Raw genomic sequence first — 20,099 nt, forward strand, 5'->3', positions numbered from 1 at the left:
ATGAATATTGCATATCTAAAGAAAACTAAGGGAATATTTATAAAACTTACATACTAAGAAGAGAATGATAGTTACCTGAAATGGAAAAGAAATAAGGCTGCAGTAGGGACGGGCCATGGAGATCTTAGTAATTCTACTTACTCCAAATTACATTTAATGTCCCTATGTAAATTACATATGAAAGGAGAATGACTAGCAAACCTTAGCTTCTGGGTTTCTTTGCAGACTGATTCTGAACAGTCCTAGCACTTGCTTTACAAAAGCCCTTAATCTCTAATTAGACATGAGAGTCTGTAGCTCCTATGGCAACCAGGTTCTAAGCACTTCAAAAAACATGGGTAAAGAGAAACATACACACAAAAGCTGATGGACATTTCTGAAAACAGCAAATCACTGTTTCAGACAACACAGCTGTGAAGCCAGTTCTTGGGTATGGTAGATACATTCATTTGCTCAAAGTTTAGAGTTCGTCATCCACAGACAGGCACTGTTCCACTGAGAGGGAGGCAAGGAGAAGAAAATAAAAAGAGGCAAATCTCAAGCAATAAATTAGAGCTATCTATACTAAAAACATATGTAAAAGAAATTAAATCTAGCACTTTTAAAAAGCTTAATATTGCCGGTACTTCCCAAAAACTTCCCGAGAACTGTTACAGAAACTAAAAAGAGATTACAGCCCATGAGACAAATATTGTGTCAAGTTTGTTTTGTTCTTACTGATTTAAAATTAACAGCTACTAACAGAATCAAATATAATTAATGAAGGATTATTTTTTTATACAGATTATACGCTACTTGATGCATGTTTTAAGCAACATACAATTCAGCATTCACCTCAAAACTCATAGGTATAAGCCTGGTGTAATTACACTGATAACGGCTTATTTTGATTTCAGTTGAGTTTCAGAAAAAGTGATGCATATTTAATCAAGTTCTTCAAATGCAACAAAGTACAAAGAATGCTTGAAAGGATAATAAATTAAATCCATCTAAGCCTTTTAACCTAATTATACTATTCATCATAAATACTTGATAATTCTTTCCTTTATCCAGCCTTATTTTTCTCTATTTTGTGTTTCTTTTAAATATCAGGAAAATAAGCAAGTAATACATTGTTGGTGTTATCATTCCAAACTGGGGAAAAGAAGCCATAATGTCAGTCATTTCTGTAAGAATTATTATCAAATTATAAGATACCAGGTTGCAAGATTTCCCTGAAGAACCCCTGCTCAAACGAGATGAGATGGTGAAAAATATGCTTTCCTCCTAAGTTAGGTGCTCAGTCTATTAAATACAAATTCAGAATTCCCACCAAACCTGTCCTGCTCATTGCCTGGTGAATACTTCCAAAATTTCACGAAACACAAAATCCATCTGAGCACAAAGGAGGCCATAATGTCTTCAACAGCTAAACTGCCTTCCCTGACTACATAGACTCCTAAGTAGAAGATCCTCACTCATGATACAAACTTCTCTTCGTCATCCATGAACATTCCTTAAATCATGGATCATGGATAGTTTCCAATACATGACACGAGTGATCTTGGTCATGGAATAAACTGAATCTTAGATAAGTCTAATTAGACTATCAGCATTACCAAAACCTTCAGAATCCCATGATTTCTTCTGAAGAAGTAACTAATTTCTGTTGTTAGTAGCTTTTTTTTTTACTTTAAATTTTGTGCACAAGAATTACAGAGTCAAGGAAGATAAAAGCAGTTAACAGAACTGGACAATACTGCTTCTGAAATTATACCCTTAGACAAATAACTACATGTATGTTATATTTAACAAGAGTTACTGTTTCTGAGAATGTATGGCAGATGTTAAGCCTGTAATATTGTACACTATTAAAAAATGAAGGGAAGAGAGAGAAGAGAGAGAAGAGAGAGAAGAGAGAGAAGAGAGAGAAGAGAGAGAAGAGAGAGAAGAGAGAGAAGAGAGAGAAGAGAGAGAAGAGAGAGAAGAGAGAGAAGAGAGAGAAGAGAGAGAAGAGTTCAGTTGGACTTTCAAAGGGACCTTCAAAGGGACCTTCAAAGATCATCTAGTCCAACTGCCTGACCTCTTTGGGGCTTACCAAAAATTTAACTGTGTTATTGAGGGCATTGTCCAAATGCCACTTGAATATCAAGAGGCATGGGACATCAGCCACCCCTCCAGAAAGCCTGTTCCAGTGTTTGACCACCCTCATGGCAAAAAAAAAAAAAATTTCTGATGTCCAGCCTGAACCTCCACTGGCACAGCTTTGTGCCATGCCTTCATGTCCTGTCGTTGTTTACCGGGGAGAGGAGAACAGCACCTTCCTCCTCCTCTGCCTCAGGAAGCTGCAGAGAGCAATGAGGTGAGGCTGCACCAACGCTAAACACAGGAGGAGAATCAGCTCTTTTGACCAGCTGGCCATGATGTGTTTGATACACCCCAAAATGCAGTTTCTTCTAGCTGCCCAGGGCATGTTACTGGCTCATGTTAAGCCTCCTGCTGACCAGTACCCCCAGATCCCCTTCCGGTGAGCTGACTCATCTCCAGTCTGTACCCATGTCTGGCATTAGTCCATCCCAGCTGCAGAACCCAGCAGGAAGACAAAAATAAAATAAAATTAAAAAAAAAAAAAAAAAGTAATTTTTCACAAAGGCAACATTTTCTTGAAGAATCTTCTACAGTAGTCAGTCAATACTTTAATAACAGAAGATATTTTACTGTGTTTGAAGGGGGGTTGTAGTTATGAAACTGGAAGGAAGGATGCATATTTTCAGTCACAGATGTGGTGTGTCTCTGCTTAAGTTTCAGGTAAATCACAGGCACTACCACATTTTTTTACATCTACACAGGCCTACTTCATTTATGGTCCCTGTACCTTAATTACATTCCCTGTCACCATAGCTACAGAAAATCCAGGCAAACTCCAGTTCAGTGTTATAACCCTACAAGCACTACTCTGAATGTTAATTGTCAAAGGAATTTCTTTTCTGCAAAACCACTACATAAAATAACTGCACTGTATAACATATCAAAGCTCAGGAAAAAAAAAATGTGAAGAGTTTTCCCTTGAAATGTTACAATTACTGAAGAATAATTCAGCTTTCCAGGTTCACAGGCAAGACTTTTTCTTTAAACATATCTTTTTGTCCATGAACCCTGAAGTTAAAGTGTTGCACAAAAATGCTGTGGTTAATGTGTTTTGATTTGTGTTATGGTCTAGCTAGAAAGCTAATATCTGAACATAGGATAGAGATGCATACAATTTCATTCACAGCAATGGCATCAAAGCCAGCAGGCTTAAGAGATGACAAGTCACAACCTTTCTTTTAAATGCTCACTATATTTAAAGAGACTCTACCTTATAATATTATCATCTTGCTGAATTTTGTAAGAGGGATAATATTATTTCAAATATTTTTTTATTCTACATTGGCTTTTACTTTATGCTTTTTACCACTGTAGTAGGCAAACTTTCCAGACTTCATTATGTGACTACTACCTACCACATGACTTTCATCTCATCCTGTTGCACAGAGACAAGTAAATTAACTGGGCCATCTTGTTTCATAATATTTTTATTTTTTTTAACATCAGTTTGTATTTATAAAGAAGAATACTTGTCAAAAGAATGCACATCACAAACCAGATGAAAAGTTGTGAATTTCTGAGTTCTTCTGAAGCCTCCAAGTAATTCCTCTGCCTTTCCATTTTTTTTCCACTGGAGGGATGGATGCACTTTCCATTCTTTAATGGTTTAATGGCTTTCCATTCTTTAAGTACTGATTAAGAGTTATTGGTTGTGGTCTATATGCAAAAACTATATTAAATAAACTTTCAGACATTCCAGCTTTGCAACGCGTATAAAAAGCAAATATGTTAGTATAGAGAAGAGTAAAAGAATTTCAGGACGTCCATCCTAGTCTGCATATTCATATGAATCACTACTGTTGAATTAAATAGACTTTATATCCAGATGCATCACACAGACCAGATGTATCATTCCAGCCAGGAACATCAGGACCTTGATCATCTAAAGCCAAATTATTCCTCACAAAATGGACATGTCAATACAAGAAAGACAATGTTACTGATGTTGCTATGCAGAAAACTCTGCCATTGCTGGGGATGCTATGAACACTCAAACTGAGTGACAGGAGACATTCATTTTCTGTCAAAGAGGGCTGCAAATGCTTTGACAGGCTCCCTTCTTTTTATCTGTGACTATCCAATCTGATTATACACACAAATTCTAAGGAAAAAAATAGGTAGAGCTATACATTATTTTCCATGCTATATTTGTTTCTGTATTTCTGGCATGCATATTCAAATCATCCTACCCACGTGTAATTTTTCCACATGCAAAAGAATCAAGTAAATTGCAAAAGCTTTATCCATCTAAGCTGGTTTTAAAAGTGATAGAGTTTAACAGCCATTTAACAATTGAATACTCTTTAGTATGTGTTGCATACATCTCTTTGGAATAGAAATACTTCAGAAGAGAGTTCTAAATAGTTAAACGAGAAATATCTGTTCATTTGTTATGATATAAAATAACCTTCTCCCCTATCCCCCGCCACTACTCTTCCTCAAAAAAATAAAGTAAGTTTTCTACTGATCACATAGGTCATCAACACATGGTCTTTCACTTGGAATATTCAGTAGATCAAAGACACAGCCAGGCAGAGGTAGCACTCTGCAACATCAAATCCAAGACAACATCTACAAATAAAAATCCCTGATGAATTGCTGTCACTGGACTACAGAAGAACAAAAAAACAAACCAAAAAAAAAAAAAAAAAGTGAGTGTTTTTGTGCTGCTCTGAAGGAAAAAGAACATAACCAACAAAAAGATTTTTAAGAGCTGATTGGTATTCTGTCAACTATGATGAAAAAACAAAAACTACCACCACACACACACACAAAAAAAAAAAAAAAACACTTGTGCTCTATTTTTTTCCTGAATAATGATATAGATGTAAAACCCTAGAACTTCATTCTCTGTTTGCTTCTTTCAGAATTTCACATCTCAGATGTAGTCTAACAGCAATGGAGACTGAATATACTCTTTGGTTAAGTTGTGTCAGAAAACATCCAGAAAGACACACTGATTCAATCATGTTAAGTCATAGGGCTGAACTCTGCTAACTTCTTGACAGGAAAGAGGACAGGTTGTTCCTAAGTAGCTACAAAAATTCACAGACTTTCAAATATCCTAAACCTTGTTAAAGAATAAGGGCATCTTCACAGGCTTATTCAATCCTAACAAACCTTTATCAATGTACACTCACCTTATAGATTGCCATTTGAGCCCACAAACCACATTCCCTATTACTTCACTGTCCTAATAAATAACCTATCCTTTGGATAGTGCCTTACACTGTGGCAGGGAAAAAGTTGAACCTCAAAAGACATACTAACTTATGTCTCACGTTTTGTGCCGAAAGAATTTTGTAGTCACCATGGCTATGAAAACTGCCAAATCTCTTACCAAACCTCAGGAGGTATTAAAAATGGCAAGCTCGGTTAGGACTGAGTATTAAACACAATGAATAAAAAAGCACCTTATTTAACTGAACAGCTTTTCAATAAACATGCTTTTCTTTCCCTCACCTGTGTCCATATTCTCCCTATGCTCACACACATGTATTTTTAACAGTTCTATATTCCCAGAGACATTACATTCTCCCAAATGCCAGTTAAATTAAAATGATTTTAGCCTCAGACTCGTGAATGAAAGCAACATCCCTTCTGGGCTAGAAGATATTACATAAATTAAATAGAGGCTGCTGCTAACCCAACAGGCAGTATGCTCTTCAATACAGAAATCTTCCTTCCTTAAGACATGACAAGTACTGAAGAAACACCGTGATTACAGTAGTTCTATAGATTCTTTATCACAAGTGTTAGAATTTAGAAGCCATACTACAAAGAATCATGCAACTAAAAGATCATTGTAGTGAAGTTTATATAAACTCTGAACTCTCTGATAATGAGATTAAGATGGCCACCATCAATTTATTTCATCTTCCTTTGTATCACTCAGGTCTCACCAACATCTCGACACAATTATTCAAGGATTCGTAACTATAAACTGTATGGAAATTAGTTATTTTGCATTTTCTCCATACTTTTAAAATAAAAGATGACTCAGCTTGCTGTAGTTGTATGAACAGATTGGTTTGGTTTACGTAATACAATGGAAAACACAAATGCTGAGGTTTTGGAGCTGTGAATTCTAGAAAAAGATAGAAATAAAGCCTTACTTCTGGCAGGGAACGCCTCTGTGATGACACTATCAGCAGCAATAAACAGTAAGTGTCAACACTGAAAAAGTTGATCAAATGAATGTCCTTCCTCACATTAGAAATCTGTTTCTGTCCAGGAAGTCAGCTAATTGTGTGTTTTGCTTGCTTTTTAATCATTGCTGCTTTTAAATGCTGCAGGAAGCATAGAACAATTAGACTTGCTGTTTAATTTGGGGGTTGGATGTGATACAGAGGGAGGTGGAAGAAGAAGAGAAAAAACGTAAAGAAGTGTTCTTTAAGAGAGCAAAGAACAAAGATTTATGGCCTATATATTCATGATTTTAAAGAAACACACATCTCAAAAGCTTGAAAACTAGAAAAAAAAAAAAAAAAAAGAAAAAAAACTAGAATGTTCCCCGAAATACCCTGGCAAGTTATTCAAAAGATGGAAATTGTACTTCTTCCTGTAGAATTAACTGTTGTGGCAACAGCTGTTGCTAGACCTCTGCTGCCCAAATACCTGCAGAAGCATGTACACACTATCTCCAACAAACATGTTTTTAATTCTGTTGTTCTTAAAATGAAAATTATGTCCAATTATGTATTTGCCAAAAAATCAAAAATGTACACACACACACATAATGGAACAATATTGTAATGACACAATTTATAATTTAAAAGCACTTTTCATTGAACAGGATGAGCAATGTTGCTTGTTTTGTTCCGATTGCCCAGGCTTCCCAAACTCAGAGAAATATAGCTGTCTTATCTGAATAGAAAAACATACGTCAGCAAGAGCATAAGAACTCAGTTCTTCTCATTGCCCGATCTTCTGTAAAATTCAGACATTCAAAAAAAAAAAAAAAAAGGAGGAGAAATTCAATGGTTATAGTAGACTTACCTTAGAGTGCATATAATTTTTTTAATAGCACATTGAACAATGTCCTTGGGAGAAAGACCTAGATCTCCAACAGCAACTTGTATCAACTGTTGTATCATGTCCAGGGGCTGACCATCTATACACATAGTTACTGCTTGGTCATGGATTTTTTCTCTCTCTGATCTTGACAAATCATATAAATAGCCATACTTCTGTAGTACATCCTGTGAACAGATAATTTTTGAACATGAAACAATGTACTCTTTATTTACAGGTACATTTCATTCAGGGTCTTCATTTCTACCAAGATAATACATATACTACAAAACAAAAAAGACTGATGGAAGAGAATTTCAAAAGACTGGGTCAACAAAAACAAAGCTATAAAACACTAACAAAATATGACAGCAGCTTGATGTGCATCACTGCTAGTTATGGCTACATTCAAAACAATCATGTGATCAGTAACCATTACCTGTTTGCTGTTTTTCAAGTAAGTAATAAAACTATGAGTGAGTGTTTCCAGATGAGCAAGAGATTGCTGCAAGTGATTCAGAGTTTTTTCATAAGCAACAGATGGATTTTCAGCATCTTCCATGTCATTCTCAGAAGGTTTTTTTCTTGATTTCTCAGAAAGATGTTTGACTGCCTTAATAGCCTTCTTAGTCACTTCTATCCTGGTTTCAACTGTCAGCTGAAAAAGATTGCTCAATATTTAATCATTATTATTATCTATATGCTACTATTTGTATTACAGCAGTGCCTAGAGTTCAGGTAGCTCCACTTTCCTACATTATTGTACAAAACTAAATGAGTTATTTTAGGAGAAACAACTGTATTTCTTATTAGTAATTTATTCAAAAAAAAAAAAAGATCAGTATTCCATGTACTTTCTTCTGTTGTCCTTTCTTTTATTGACATTAAATCTGACTCACAATAGAACATACCGAACTTTCCTTAACAAATAATATCCGTGATTTTTGCAGACTGCCACTTTTTTGTAGGTGGTGTTTTTGTTCTTTGAATTTTGTATTAAGAAAAACCCAAACACAGAAAATTAACTTAAGGTTAGTTTTGTTAGGTTTAGCTTGTGGTTTGAAATGTATCTCCAAGACTATGATCATAAGTGAAGATCAATTGGAGGTCTACCAACTTAGGCCATGTATACTTTGATCTGCTTGCACATTTACCGCAGATACTTCACACTATCTGCCAGTACATACAACCTACACCACACTACTACTGCAATGAAGATTTTGCAGCTATCAAGTTTTTTTCAATCTCTAAAAGGATCATCTTACAGTTTCACAAATTTTAAAAAGTGCAGGCCACAACAGATTGGATGTGAGGGAGACACAAACTCCTTTCAAATCGACTTATTTAAAGCACAAGTTATACAGAACAGCAAGTTACTATTTTGAAAGACCTTTACAACTACATGTTTAAACCAAAACAAGAACGTCTTTTTTTTTGTTTCTTTCTTTTTTCCATTAAGCTTCCCATAGAGATGAATTTCTGGATACAGAGTAATACATACACTGAATGAAGTCTCCCACTACGCACAAAGGAGTCATTCCTGCATGTCAGAATGGAACTGAGCACTTCAGAACAGAACCCAGGCAATGATTATAGATTTCTAAGCTTCCAGAAACCAAGAGTACTTCAAGAACAGATACAGATAGAACTACTCTTCATATAGACAAGACAAGCAGCAGACTGCTGTGTTCTTAACCCAGCAGCCTCACCTGGAAGTCCAAAACAAACTCTGAAATATAATTTTTAAAATTCATGTATATTTTGCCAATTTTTAATTTCAAGTACCATTTTAAAGATGCTTTCAATATACGTTCTTTCCTCTGCTCATACCCACAACATTAGATACTTTAACATCAGCTGTTTTAATTACTGGTATACTGGACGAAGACATGCAAACAACTTTAATTTTCAAGTAAAATTACACAAATAGAAAACAAAGATTGAATTTGTATGGTATTGAATAAGGAAGAGGCTGATTTACCATAAAAAGAAGAAAATTAAGCTGCTATAAACATTCTTTTTAAGGAAGGCGATTTGATATTTACATCATGAATTAGACTTATCTGCTTGTAAAGCCATAGAAAGCTTCACAAAGAATAGCGAGTGGAATGTTTTACAGCTTTTATATATCCATGCATATTACTTTTTGCTAAATATACATGGTGAAAAATGTAGGGGTTGCTCTCATGTTTTAGTGCTGTTGCTGTAAACCACAGCAATTATCTACTGCTATTTAGTACTAAAAGCAAAATGGGAGGACATTTTGGGAACAACTAAGGAAATCTTGCCAGTATTAACAGAGTAAATACAAAGGATATCATAAAATCATATGGTTTGGGTTGGAAGACACCTTAAGGAACATCTAGTTTCAACCCCCCTGCCATGGGCAGGGATACCTTCTACTAGACCAGGTTGCTCAAAACCCCATCAAACCTGACATTAAACATTTGCAATGATGAGGCATCTGTAAGTTCTGTGGCAACCTGTTCCAGTGTTTCACCACCCACATAACGAAGAATTTCTTCTGAAGATGTTACCTAAAACATCCCTCTTTCAGATTAAAGCCATTACCCCTTGTCCTATGTCTACACATCCTTGTAAAAAGTCCTTCTCTGTCTTTCTAATTAAGCTCCTTTATATATTGAAAAGTTGGAAAAAGTTTTAACTGGAACCTTCTCTCATCCAGGCTGAACAATTCCAATTCTCAACGCCATTCTTCACAGCAGAGGTGCTCCAGCCTTCCGACTGTTTTTGTGGCCCTTCTCTGGACCTTTTCCAATAGGTCCATGTCTTTATGTGCTGGGGACCCCAGAACTGGATGCGCTCATAGAAGTGGGATCTCATGAGATCAGGACAGAGAAGGAGAATTACCTCCTTCAACCTGCTGGCCACGCTTCTATTTATGCAGCCCAGGATACAGTTCAAAAATGAATCATTTCCATTCCCATTAAAAGAAATTAGATATGATTTTGTTACTTTGAACAAGGTCTCAACATCAGGTTTTACTATAAGCAGGGAAAAGGTGATGCTGTTCATATCACATTAAAATTTAATGACCACAGATGGATTTATGTATCCATTTTGTAAACCTCATAAAAGATTAAAACATTTACCTTTTTCATTTTTCCTCTTCCACTGTATATACTACTAATGTTCAAAATGCAATTAAGAGAGATGCAAAAGGCAAACAATTCAAGTACTCCATCTAACTGTTATATCCTAGAGAACAGTGTGAATATACTGCATGTTTGTAAGTCATGAGGCTATCAGTGTATACAGAATAAAGCATTAAAAAAAGAATACAGGTTCTTCCCAAGACCGTTTTAATTTTGCTTTCATATTTCCATGAACTGCAGCACTACTATTTCATTTCTCTGATTATTTTATTCTCAAATGTGAATGGCTATCCCTCTATACTTCTAGTCAGTTCAGTAATGAGATTTGGTGTCATACCTGTGACAAAAAACAGCTTAGGGGCTAGTTCAATTTTTGTTTGAATGTGAAGTTGAGTTTTCCTTTTAAAAAGTTTTTATAGTTTAAAAACATTTTTAATTTTATAGGCCACATGTGATAAATAGTACTAAAAAGCTGTTTTCATTTTCAAGTAAAGGAATATCACACACTATTTCAGCTCAACAGGTTTCACTCTTTAGGGTGAAAATTCACCGCAGAAGCCATTTTCCTTAAGAATATCTAAGTTTTTCTCAATAAAGTATCGTACAAGTAACATTTACTCATGTATGAAGACCCTGCCACTCTTACTGCCAGTGATTAATGACAGAAACAGCTTCCCTTTTAATTCCACAGAAACCTGGGATTCCAGCAACATAATCACAGAATGGCTGAGGTAGGAAGAGACCTCTGGAGGTCATCTGGTCCAACCCATTCCCAAGCAGGGACACCCAGGACCAGTTCCTAAAAATCCTACTTCCACTATCTCGCTTTAACCTTCTCCTCAAGGTCCGCTTAAAAGCCAAAAAAAAAAAAAAAGAAAAAAAATTGCTGTCTCAGTGAGATTAGAAATTACTTCATGGTAATCATTATGCTTTTTTTTTTTTTTTTTTTTTTTTTTTCCAGTCCTTTACCTATATTAAGTATCAATACCTCCATGAAATATGGAAATGTACAGAAGCGTTAGGGGAATAAGAAACCAATTTAGTATGTCCTTGGCCACAGAACTGGGCTGGGAATAAAGTGCTGATGTAGAGAGTTAAAATAGCAATTGCATGACCATCACTGCTTCAAAACATGATGAAATTTTAAGTAACAACTGCAAACCAAAAGACAGCTTTTATGTATGAAGCACTTTTCAGATGAAAGTTAGAGAAAAGAGATCTCTCAGAAATATTTTTTCAATAACTACTACAAAAATCATACACTTGCACTTGAAAATCATTAACTGAATTTTAAGGGAAGGCTAGTTGTAAGCTGGTCAAATAGCTGTTTCATTCCCAAACCCAGTGCATGGTAGGTACTAAATCAGCTGATTTGACCAACTTCTTCAAACACTTATTGAGTTTGTTTTATGACTTTGAGTTTCATCCAAAAAGCTGGCAGATTTCTGCTAAAAAGGTTAACTTAGATAGCAACTGCAATAACCTTGAAGAAGCCATCAACAGCTCCTTCCCTTTACTCCTACTCATCTTATGGGACTAGAGAAACTGTATTAGAATCCTAAACAGAAATAAACAAAACATTTCAAAGCACATGCACAGGGGAGGCTATCCAACCTTTCCCTGCATCATTCATCCACACTAAATGAGAAATTTTCCTGAAAGGTACATTAACAGAAAGAATTTGTAGTCATGAGGAGCAATCACACATGAAGACACTATTACCGTCTCATTATAGCACAGTCATCCCCTGGCTACCTCAGTTCAGGGTCATGTCTGGCAACTGAAACCTTGGCATGACTGTCAGTTTTTTTCCTGATAGGCATGCAAACCTGAATATTTAGAATCACAGAATATCCCTGTTTGGAAGGGACCCACAAGTTTCATTGAGTCCAACTCCTATGTCTACACAGGATGACCCCAAAATCAAACAACATTTTCAGCAAATGCTTATTGAATGCCAGCAGGCTCAGTGCTACGACCACTGCCCTGGGGAACCTGTTGCAGTGCCCAACCACTCTCTTCACAGAATTGTGGGGGTTGGAAGGGACCTCCAGAGATCATTGGGTCCAAGCCCCCAGCAAAACCAGGTTTGCTAGAGCAGGTTGCACAGGTAAGGGGTTCTTCTCTGGGTGAAGAACCTTTTCCTAACACCCAGCCTGACCCTCCCCAGTCCCAGCTCCACGCCGTTCCCTCGGGTCCTGTTGCTGTCCCCAGAGAGCAGAGCTCAGCGCCTGCCCCTCCACTTGCCTCGTGAGGGAGCTGCAGGCCGCCATGAGGCCTCTCCTCAGCCTGCTCTGCTCTGAGCTGAACAAACCAAGGGACTTAGCTGCTCTTCATACACCTTCCCCTCTAGACCTTTCACCCCCTTTGTTGCCCTCCTTTGGACACACTCTGAGTTTTATGTCCTTGTTTACTTGATACAAAGGATCGAAAACCTAATCACAACGATGGTTCCACTGAAGAGGTGTAAGAGACAGCTGACAGTACTTTATTTCTAACGTAACTTAATGTTAGAAATACCTTTACAAACAGATTTCACTGGGCAAAAAGAAACTGTAGATCTGGTAGTATATGTTACAGACACAGAAGTACATCCTTTCAGTAACAGGCTTTCAGCAAGATGGAAATTACAACAGAGTTTATAATTTACATTATTACAGTGCCTAGAAACCATACGCAGCGGCCTGGAACACCTCCCTGTGGAGTATCCTATTCAGAATGCAAAAGCCTGGTAGTAAACAGAAGCCTGCAGCACAGTGAATTTTAGGATCAGCACAAGTGAAATAAACAAACACATAAGAGAAGTATCTTATTCTCTGCTGAACCACAATACTGGGACTTTGGGGTGCCATGAAAATCTTTCTGATCCTCAGAGCTAACTCCTTTATATTTATCTATATATTATACACATATAATAGATATATGATATATATCTCTATATTATATATAACATAATATATATAGATATATGATACGATATATATGACATACGATATATATGATATACGATATAGATATGTGATATATAAGATATATGTATATTTTATACAGTGATAGATATAAAAAGAAGAGAGAGGTTTATAGGAAGGTAGCTTTATGAATTTATCTTTAAAAATTGTAAAATGAAAACTGCAAATATTTGCTGAGAATTTCTCCCTGACAGTATATCAACCGTGCTTCACCTGAAGTTTGAGTTTTTTCAAATGCATCTGCTTACCTTTGTGACAGCTTTTGAAGAAAAGGTAATTTCATCAATAAAAGTGATGATATCATCTGGATCAAGTCTATCAAAGTACTTTGAACACACATCATATGCATGTAGCCACTCATCCATAGTTTCTGGTATTTTTTTAATGAGATGGTTATCACCGTTCCAAAAAAGTTTTTGTAACCAGACAGCATAAAGAGAGCTTGGTGACAGCATACTGCCATCTTTTTTAGGAATTTTGGGAGCCAGTTTGGAAATAGATAAGATATTTTGACTCGTAAGTACTGGCTCCAGAGTTCCCAGAGGGTTTTCGTTTTCATCTATTAAGTTTTTGTAATTAAGACCTATTGACAGAAGGAGAAAAAGACAAATTAAATGTAAGTTATTCATTATTTTCAATGTTATTTAGTTATTTAAATAAATCTACTCAAACTCCACATTTCTGTACAATTCAGTCAGAACTAGAAAAACTCTTGCTCCACTTCCATTTTCAATCACGTATATTGACGGACTGGGGAGGAAGACAGGTTTGCATGCAGATAACACCAGGATTTTATGCTGACCTCATATATGAGATCTCTCAGTCCCTGGAACATATTTTGACTTCATATATTGATATATATATATATATATACACACACAAAAAAAACCATAGATTTTCAAATATGCAAGGATATTTTTAGTACGTAGAATCATGAGACCATTTTTTTAAATATAAATCCTATAAAAGCTCATCTTAATAGAATCTTATCAATACTTGACTTTATAAGCAAATTGAAAATGGTATTCAAAGTTTCAAAATACTTTCCAGCAGTTCTCTTTCATGTGTATTGTCTAATAATGCAAGAGGAATAAATAACGTATTTCTGTAAAGACAAAAAGTAACATCAAAGAAAAAAATACAAAATAAAATTACCCTCTTTACAAAAATGCTTAAAGTTCTTGATATATTACGTAACTTAGACTTTTGAAACATAAACTAATATTCTCAAATGACTTAAGACAGTTAATGTTGAACCTGCAGGCTTAAAAATTATGCTTCAGGATAACTATTTTTTCTTTAAAAATCATTATACATCATTGCTAATAATTCTGACTTGCATCACCAACAGAAATCTGTTTTTAATCTATCATAGTAGGGAAAAAAAAAATTAACTTAAATTTCCGGTAATACAAAGAGAAGGAACTTCTCTCTTCCTATAATGCACGACTAACCCACCAAATTGCTTGCAGGCATCTGATATGCTCATTGAAAAAAAATAATAAGAAGTGCCTGGCAAGTATAAATTAGATAAACATAACCATGTCAACACTCATATAACAGAATAATAAATACAGCTAGGAGAAAAAACAAACAAACAAACAAAAAAACAAACACACATTAACTCTCTTACCTGGTGCAACTGCTTTGAATTTTTTCAGGAGTCGAATGTGAGTTTCAGGTTTCACAGCATGCTTCACAAATTCTGAGCAACCACAATTTTCAAGGAGTGTGAAATAATAAAGCAACCGCTGATGATCTCTACCTTCAATACTTGGGTAAACATATTTAACCATGTGTTCATGTAAAGTTTCAGGACTTGTTTTCAAAGTCTCAAAAAGACCAAGACTTTGTGCTCTTTCTTCTATTTCCAGAGTAGACAATCTGCGTTTTGAAAGAATTTTGCTTTAAAGGCGTGGACATGCCATTAATGCCTTTTCAGTTCAACACTTACGAAGACAAAACAATATTTTTCTTTGTTTGAGTAGTAAGGTTCAACTTTGTAAGAGATTCTGAAAGAGCAAATACTTGTTCATAGATAGCTTCTGTTTATGGAGAATTGAAACTAAGGAGTTCTTTCATTTCCTGATCGTATTATTTGTTTATTTGGATGTGAAGACTAAGGGTGACACACTTAAGACTTTTATGTGTGATTCAAAGCGGCATTTCAATTCTCTAATTATATGTAAAATCTCTAATTATACGTAAAAGTAGACATGTCCAGTGCACGTGTATAGGAATTTTAAGCTTCTGCTTAAAAAACAAAAGCCAACAATAACAAAAAAAAAATTATGCACACAGCACTTGTGGTTGAGAGATGTTAGAAAAATCTTAAAATCTTACAGCCCAACCTGTTCTCTCGTTCTATTACATTTTCTGTAGTAAATGAGGACCTGTGCATTCTTTTAGAGAACATCACTGAAAATTGACTCTTGTCCACCAGTTTATCTATTTGACACTATCATTCATACTTCACGTTTAATTTGACAGTTTTATTATGCTACCTTTCAAATTGTCATCCATAAAAACTTATGAAAATACCAAAAATCTCAGGTTGACCTCAGCCAGTCTCACTGCTGGAAGTTTTTTTCTTGACCCTTTTGAAACGAATACATTAGTTCATTCGCAGCATGAACTCAGACACTTCCAACAGACTACATAAAAGACAGTTGAATGCAATCACTCCTTTTTTCTCCCTCAACAGAGGTAAAAATGGATGTATATCAATGAAGTCTCATCTTGAGTTTATACATTTCTCAACAGAAATTTTTACCTAAAATCTAAGGAAAGAAGTCACCTAAGGATGAGCATTAAACTGACTCTTCCCAGCATCCAGCCACAGGCCACCTTAGGTAGGTATGTTTCAATTTGAGATTTGATGTCTTCTAACCACATTTGATTTTTTTTTCTACCTTTACAATTGATTAAATTAGAATTTTGACATCATTTTTCCCTCAGTATATATGCCACAAGTAAGGTAGTGTTTCTTTTTGATATCCAAGTCAAGTAAGTAAGTTTCATTCTTAAAGATGAATTTCATACAGCAAATACTACAGACAACCTTCTCTCAGTTTAAAATTAATCTCTGATTTCTAAGGGATAAGTTATTTTTGAGTTATTTTTATGGCTAGAACTGAGCCCACAGGCTAGAAACCTAACCTTGTAAGCTTTAATTTAGGTCTCTAGATTCTAGCTGTTTGCTAAGTGTAATGGTTCTACCATATTAAGGGAAAAATGTCTGCTACTAATGGAAATAAAATGTCATTCACTCTTAATACTCTTAATGTAAGACAAAACTGACACTTGGAACTGATTTATATCAAGAAAGAGATTTGAAAGCTCTGAATACACTTTCTTTCCATACCATCCAGCCTACAGGTTGAACTTTGAGATGTTAAATTTTAAATCGATAGAGTTTTGCTGTGTGTTTTTTGTTTCTCTTTTGTTTTGTTGAGGGAGTGGGATGGATGCAGGGGAGAGCAAGAAAGGTTCATTATGTTGTTCACCAAGATCATGGAATAGAATCTATGGAAGATAAACATAAAATTTCTTGTTGCTAAAATTATAAAAAGCATTTTATACACTTTGGCATTCAAATTTGACCAGATCCTCCACAAGAAACAATTAAGTGTTCAATTAATTAAGAAACAGTGATTATGTGCAATTTTCATCAAGTTCAAATTCACAGCACAACAGAAAAACATGTTTATTTGTTACCAACTAATCAAAGAAATAGTTAATACAAACCATGTAAGTGCTTCTTTTGAACTTCTCTGTACATAAAGTGGCTTATAGAAATAATCTCTTTAACCAAATATGCAGCAAGTCTTAGAATAAACTTCTTTTCATTTCAGAATGAATGCATAATGAGGCATGCATTATTAATGCCATAATCCCAAGAGTAAAATATACTGTAATTGCCATATGCTGTCAATCAACTTTAAAATGAGATTATGATACAACAAAAACATACTCAGCAGCATATTATGCTATTATATATCAATTTTCAAGACTTTTTTGAATTTCATTAGGGAAAAGGTCGTTACTTCATACTTTGGTGATTTCAGAATTCTATGATTACTGACTCACAGAGGACAGAACAAAAAGTGACGGAAAACTGGTGCAAAACACCTTCGGTAGAATTTTAGTCCCAGAGAAGTGATCTGGTTCTTTCATATTGACCCCAGTGTTGCCAGGATTACACTCCAACTGTCTATTTTGTTTAAAGAACTAATTCATTTAGTAGCACCAAAATTTCAAAGATACAACTTCTCTGTTTTCTGAAGAAAACAAAGGAATCACAGAATGTTATTTCACCTTCTCAGACTATGTACCAAAATCTATCCGGCTTTGTTTTTTATACCCCATGTTCTATAAAACATTTTAATGCTTTTTAATTAATAGTTAATGGTAAGAGAGGTAGAAGTACTGCTGCAAGCTACAGCTGCTTTCACAATTTAAAATTTGAAACCAACTAATTTCATCATGTCTGTTAGAACAGTAGATAAGAGCTGCTATATTACACATGGGGCTCTACATCACTGTCACCTGAATGCACTATTCAGGTAAGTAGCTTAGGCTTTCATTAAAAGGGTTTATTTCTCTTTCAATTTGCTAAAAGTTATTGTCTGACTGACAAGATGTCCAAGTCTGAAAAGAAAAAAAAGGCTCTTGAACCAACTCGGGAATGCAAAAGAAAAGAATCCCCCTTGCCATCAATGCCAAGTCTGATCTGCCACAATCCTGTAGTCTAGAAAAGTTCCAAAGAAGTCTTGTAGAAAGTGCTTCCATAAAACACACACACACAAATGAATAACACAACTAAGAAGCTCTAATATAGTTATTTCCTTTCTTCTATTTAGAAGAGAGGTCAATAAATACCAAAGTTTATTTTAAAATAAACAAACATTATCACAATTCACAACCTATTCCAAAGGACTATAAAGGTAAGGATACTTTGCTATCAAGGACTTGATAGCTGTGGAAACCTAAAAACTGAACCAAAGTCCCAGGATATTTACAAGAACAGTAAGATGCACATGGACTTTTATGTCTGCTTGTAACACATTTTCATGGCTGGTTACAAAAACACCACATGCAAGAAATATGAAAACACAAACCTAAATCTGCCCCCAGTATAATGCCATTCTATCTCAGATTAGGACATATTTCCGTGTAATAGAATCTGATGTCAATTTGCAAAACTTACCCACTGTCAGTGAATAAAAATTCCAGATGGGTCATATAAACTTCCCAAAGGGGGACGTTGTATCGCTGAGCCAAAGAAACAGCAATCTTGTATACATTTTCTTCAAGTGTTCTTGTAGAAAAGAGCCATGAAACAGAACAAGGAAAAATTACACTAAGCCCCTAGAGACAGGACAGTAAGTATTACCACTAGAAGAGCAATGATTTCTTGTTAATCTTATTCTCTCCAACCAAGGACCTAGATTTAATTCACTAGTTTTAAACCACTGTTAAATAAAAATACACAAAGTGTGCCTTGTTGCATTTTCCACGTTCTGTGGTCCATTTAGGGAAAATTTTGAAATCAAATCAAAATACAGAGAAATTTCAAAGACAAATACCTGCTCCACATACACCTTGGTTCTTAGTGACAGTTGGGTTTCTGCTTAACCTTTTTGCTACAGAAAAAAAACATAATTTTCCTTTAAGTTACAAAATGATAACCAATGTGAACCAATGCATCACAGCACTTACTTGATGCAGCACTTATTTAGTGGCAACATCTAAAGTCTTTGGTATGCAGATTGGTATGTAGATACTCAAAGCTTTTCCTAGAAGTTCACAACCAGAAACATTGCTAGTCTTTGCAGGCTGAAAAAAAGTGTGAAGGTGTCCAGCTACACTCTCTAAGTGTCCTACAAATAGTAAAAACTGTTTGTGTTACTACCCTTTAACAGAACAATCTGTTAAGTGATGAAAGCCTGATGTTAACCTCATATTATTTTCTATTAATCCACTGAAGTTAGTACAGCTCAAAGATTAGTGCAGAAGAAAGCAAAGAAAGGAGCAGTTCTTGTGCATGGTTCTTAGCCATCTCTCGTCTGTGTGCCAGCACGCATTGCTGAAGTACCTGAAAATATACCTGTACAGTGCTGCTCAGCTGGAATTTTGATGATCACCTCCATGCTCCCAGAAACAGGCATTTGGAAAATCAGGGCTGTTTTTTTCCCCCCCAGTGTTGTTCTGTTAAACCTCTGTTGTATTATACAAATGCATATGTGCACTTACAATCGTTGGACATATCAGTCAGCTACAAAGCATTACAACCAGAACTGCATTCAATTATAATGACAAGAAATGAGATTGATGTTTCCAGTCAGTCATTCATCCTCAGAAGACGTAAAATGGAAAAAAAAAAAAAAAAAAAAAAAAAGGAGAAGTAAAATGAAGATTCAAGCTAACAGCCTTTAAGTCTCATGCTTGGAAAAGGAAAACAAAATGGAAGACTACAGCTGTTTGAATTCTGCAAAGCATTGGGGAGAAAAAGATACGTCTTAACTAAAAGACCAGAGCATCAAAAGCATACACAGTATTTCAGAGACTAATGACACTATTAAGAGCTACAGTACATTGAAGACGTTTTATACAGGATATTCTGGTTTAGTCTTCTGGAAAGGGACCTATTTCATATGCATCAAAATCGTTCTGAGAACCCACTAATCATGAACTAAATTATGGAAACTCCAATTGCACCATAATTGCACACGTTTTCTAATCCAGATCACTCAGGCACAAAATAAAAAAATCTAACAAAAGTATTTTGGTTCAGTTACGTACAACAAGGAAAAAACAGATACTCATTCATTAAAATCAGCTTCCAATAAAAACATTTAAGCAGAAACAGTGA

The 20,099-nt window shown here is 35.3% G+C and overlaps 1 protein-coding gene across 3 annotated transcripts in view; it reads right to left on the minus strand.

The window, feature by feature from the left end:
• Positions 1-20,099, minus strand: part of NBAS (NBAS subunit of NRZ tethering complex) — a gene marked incomplete at its 5' end in the record, with an annotated part of 190,930 nt that overhangs the window by 57,348 nt on the left and 113,483 nt on the right. For all 3 annotated transcript variants that reach the window (XM_082757307.1, XM_082757308.1, XM_082757309.1), the window contains 5 exons: positions 7,126-7,328; positions 7,580-7,798; positions 13,474-13,808; positions 14,859-15,109; positions 18,435-18,545. In XM_082757307.1, the coding sequence (XP_082613433.1) occupies positions 7,126-7,328; positions 7,580-7,798; positions 13,474-13,808; positions 14,859-15,109; positions 18,435-18,545 (1,119 nt within the window). The remainder of the gene's footprint in view (positions 1-7,125; positions 7,329-7,579; positions 7,799-13,473; positions 13,809-14,858; positions 15,110-18,434; positions 18,546-20,099) is intronic.

The sequence above is a fragment of the Aythya marila genome, assembly GCF_965140915.1.
Source record: "Aythya marila genome assembly, chromosome: 3".
Lineage (NCBI taxonomy): Eukaryota > Metazoa > Chordata > Aves > Anseriformes > Anatidae > Aythya > Aythya marila.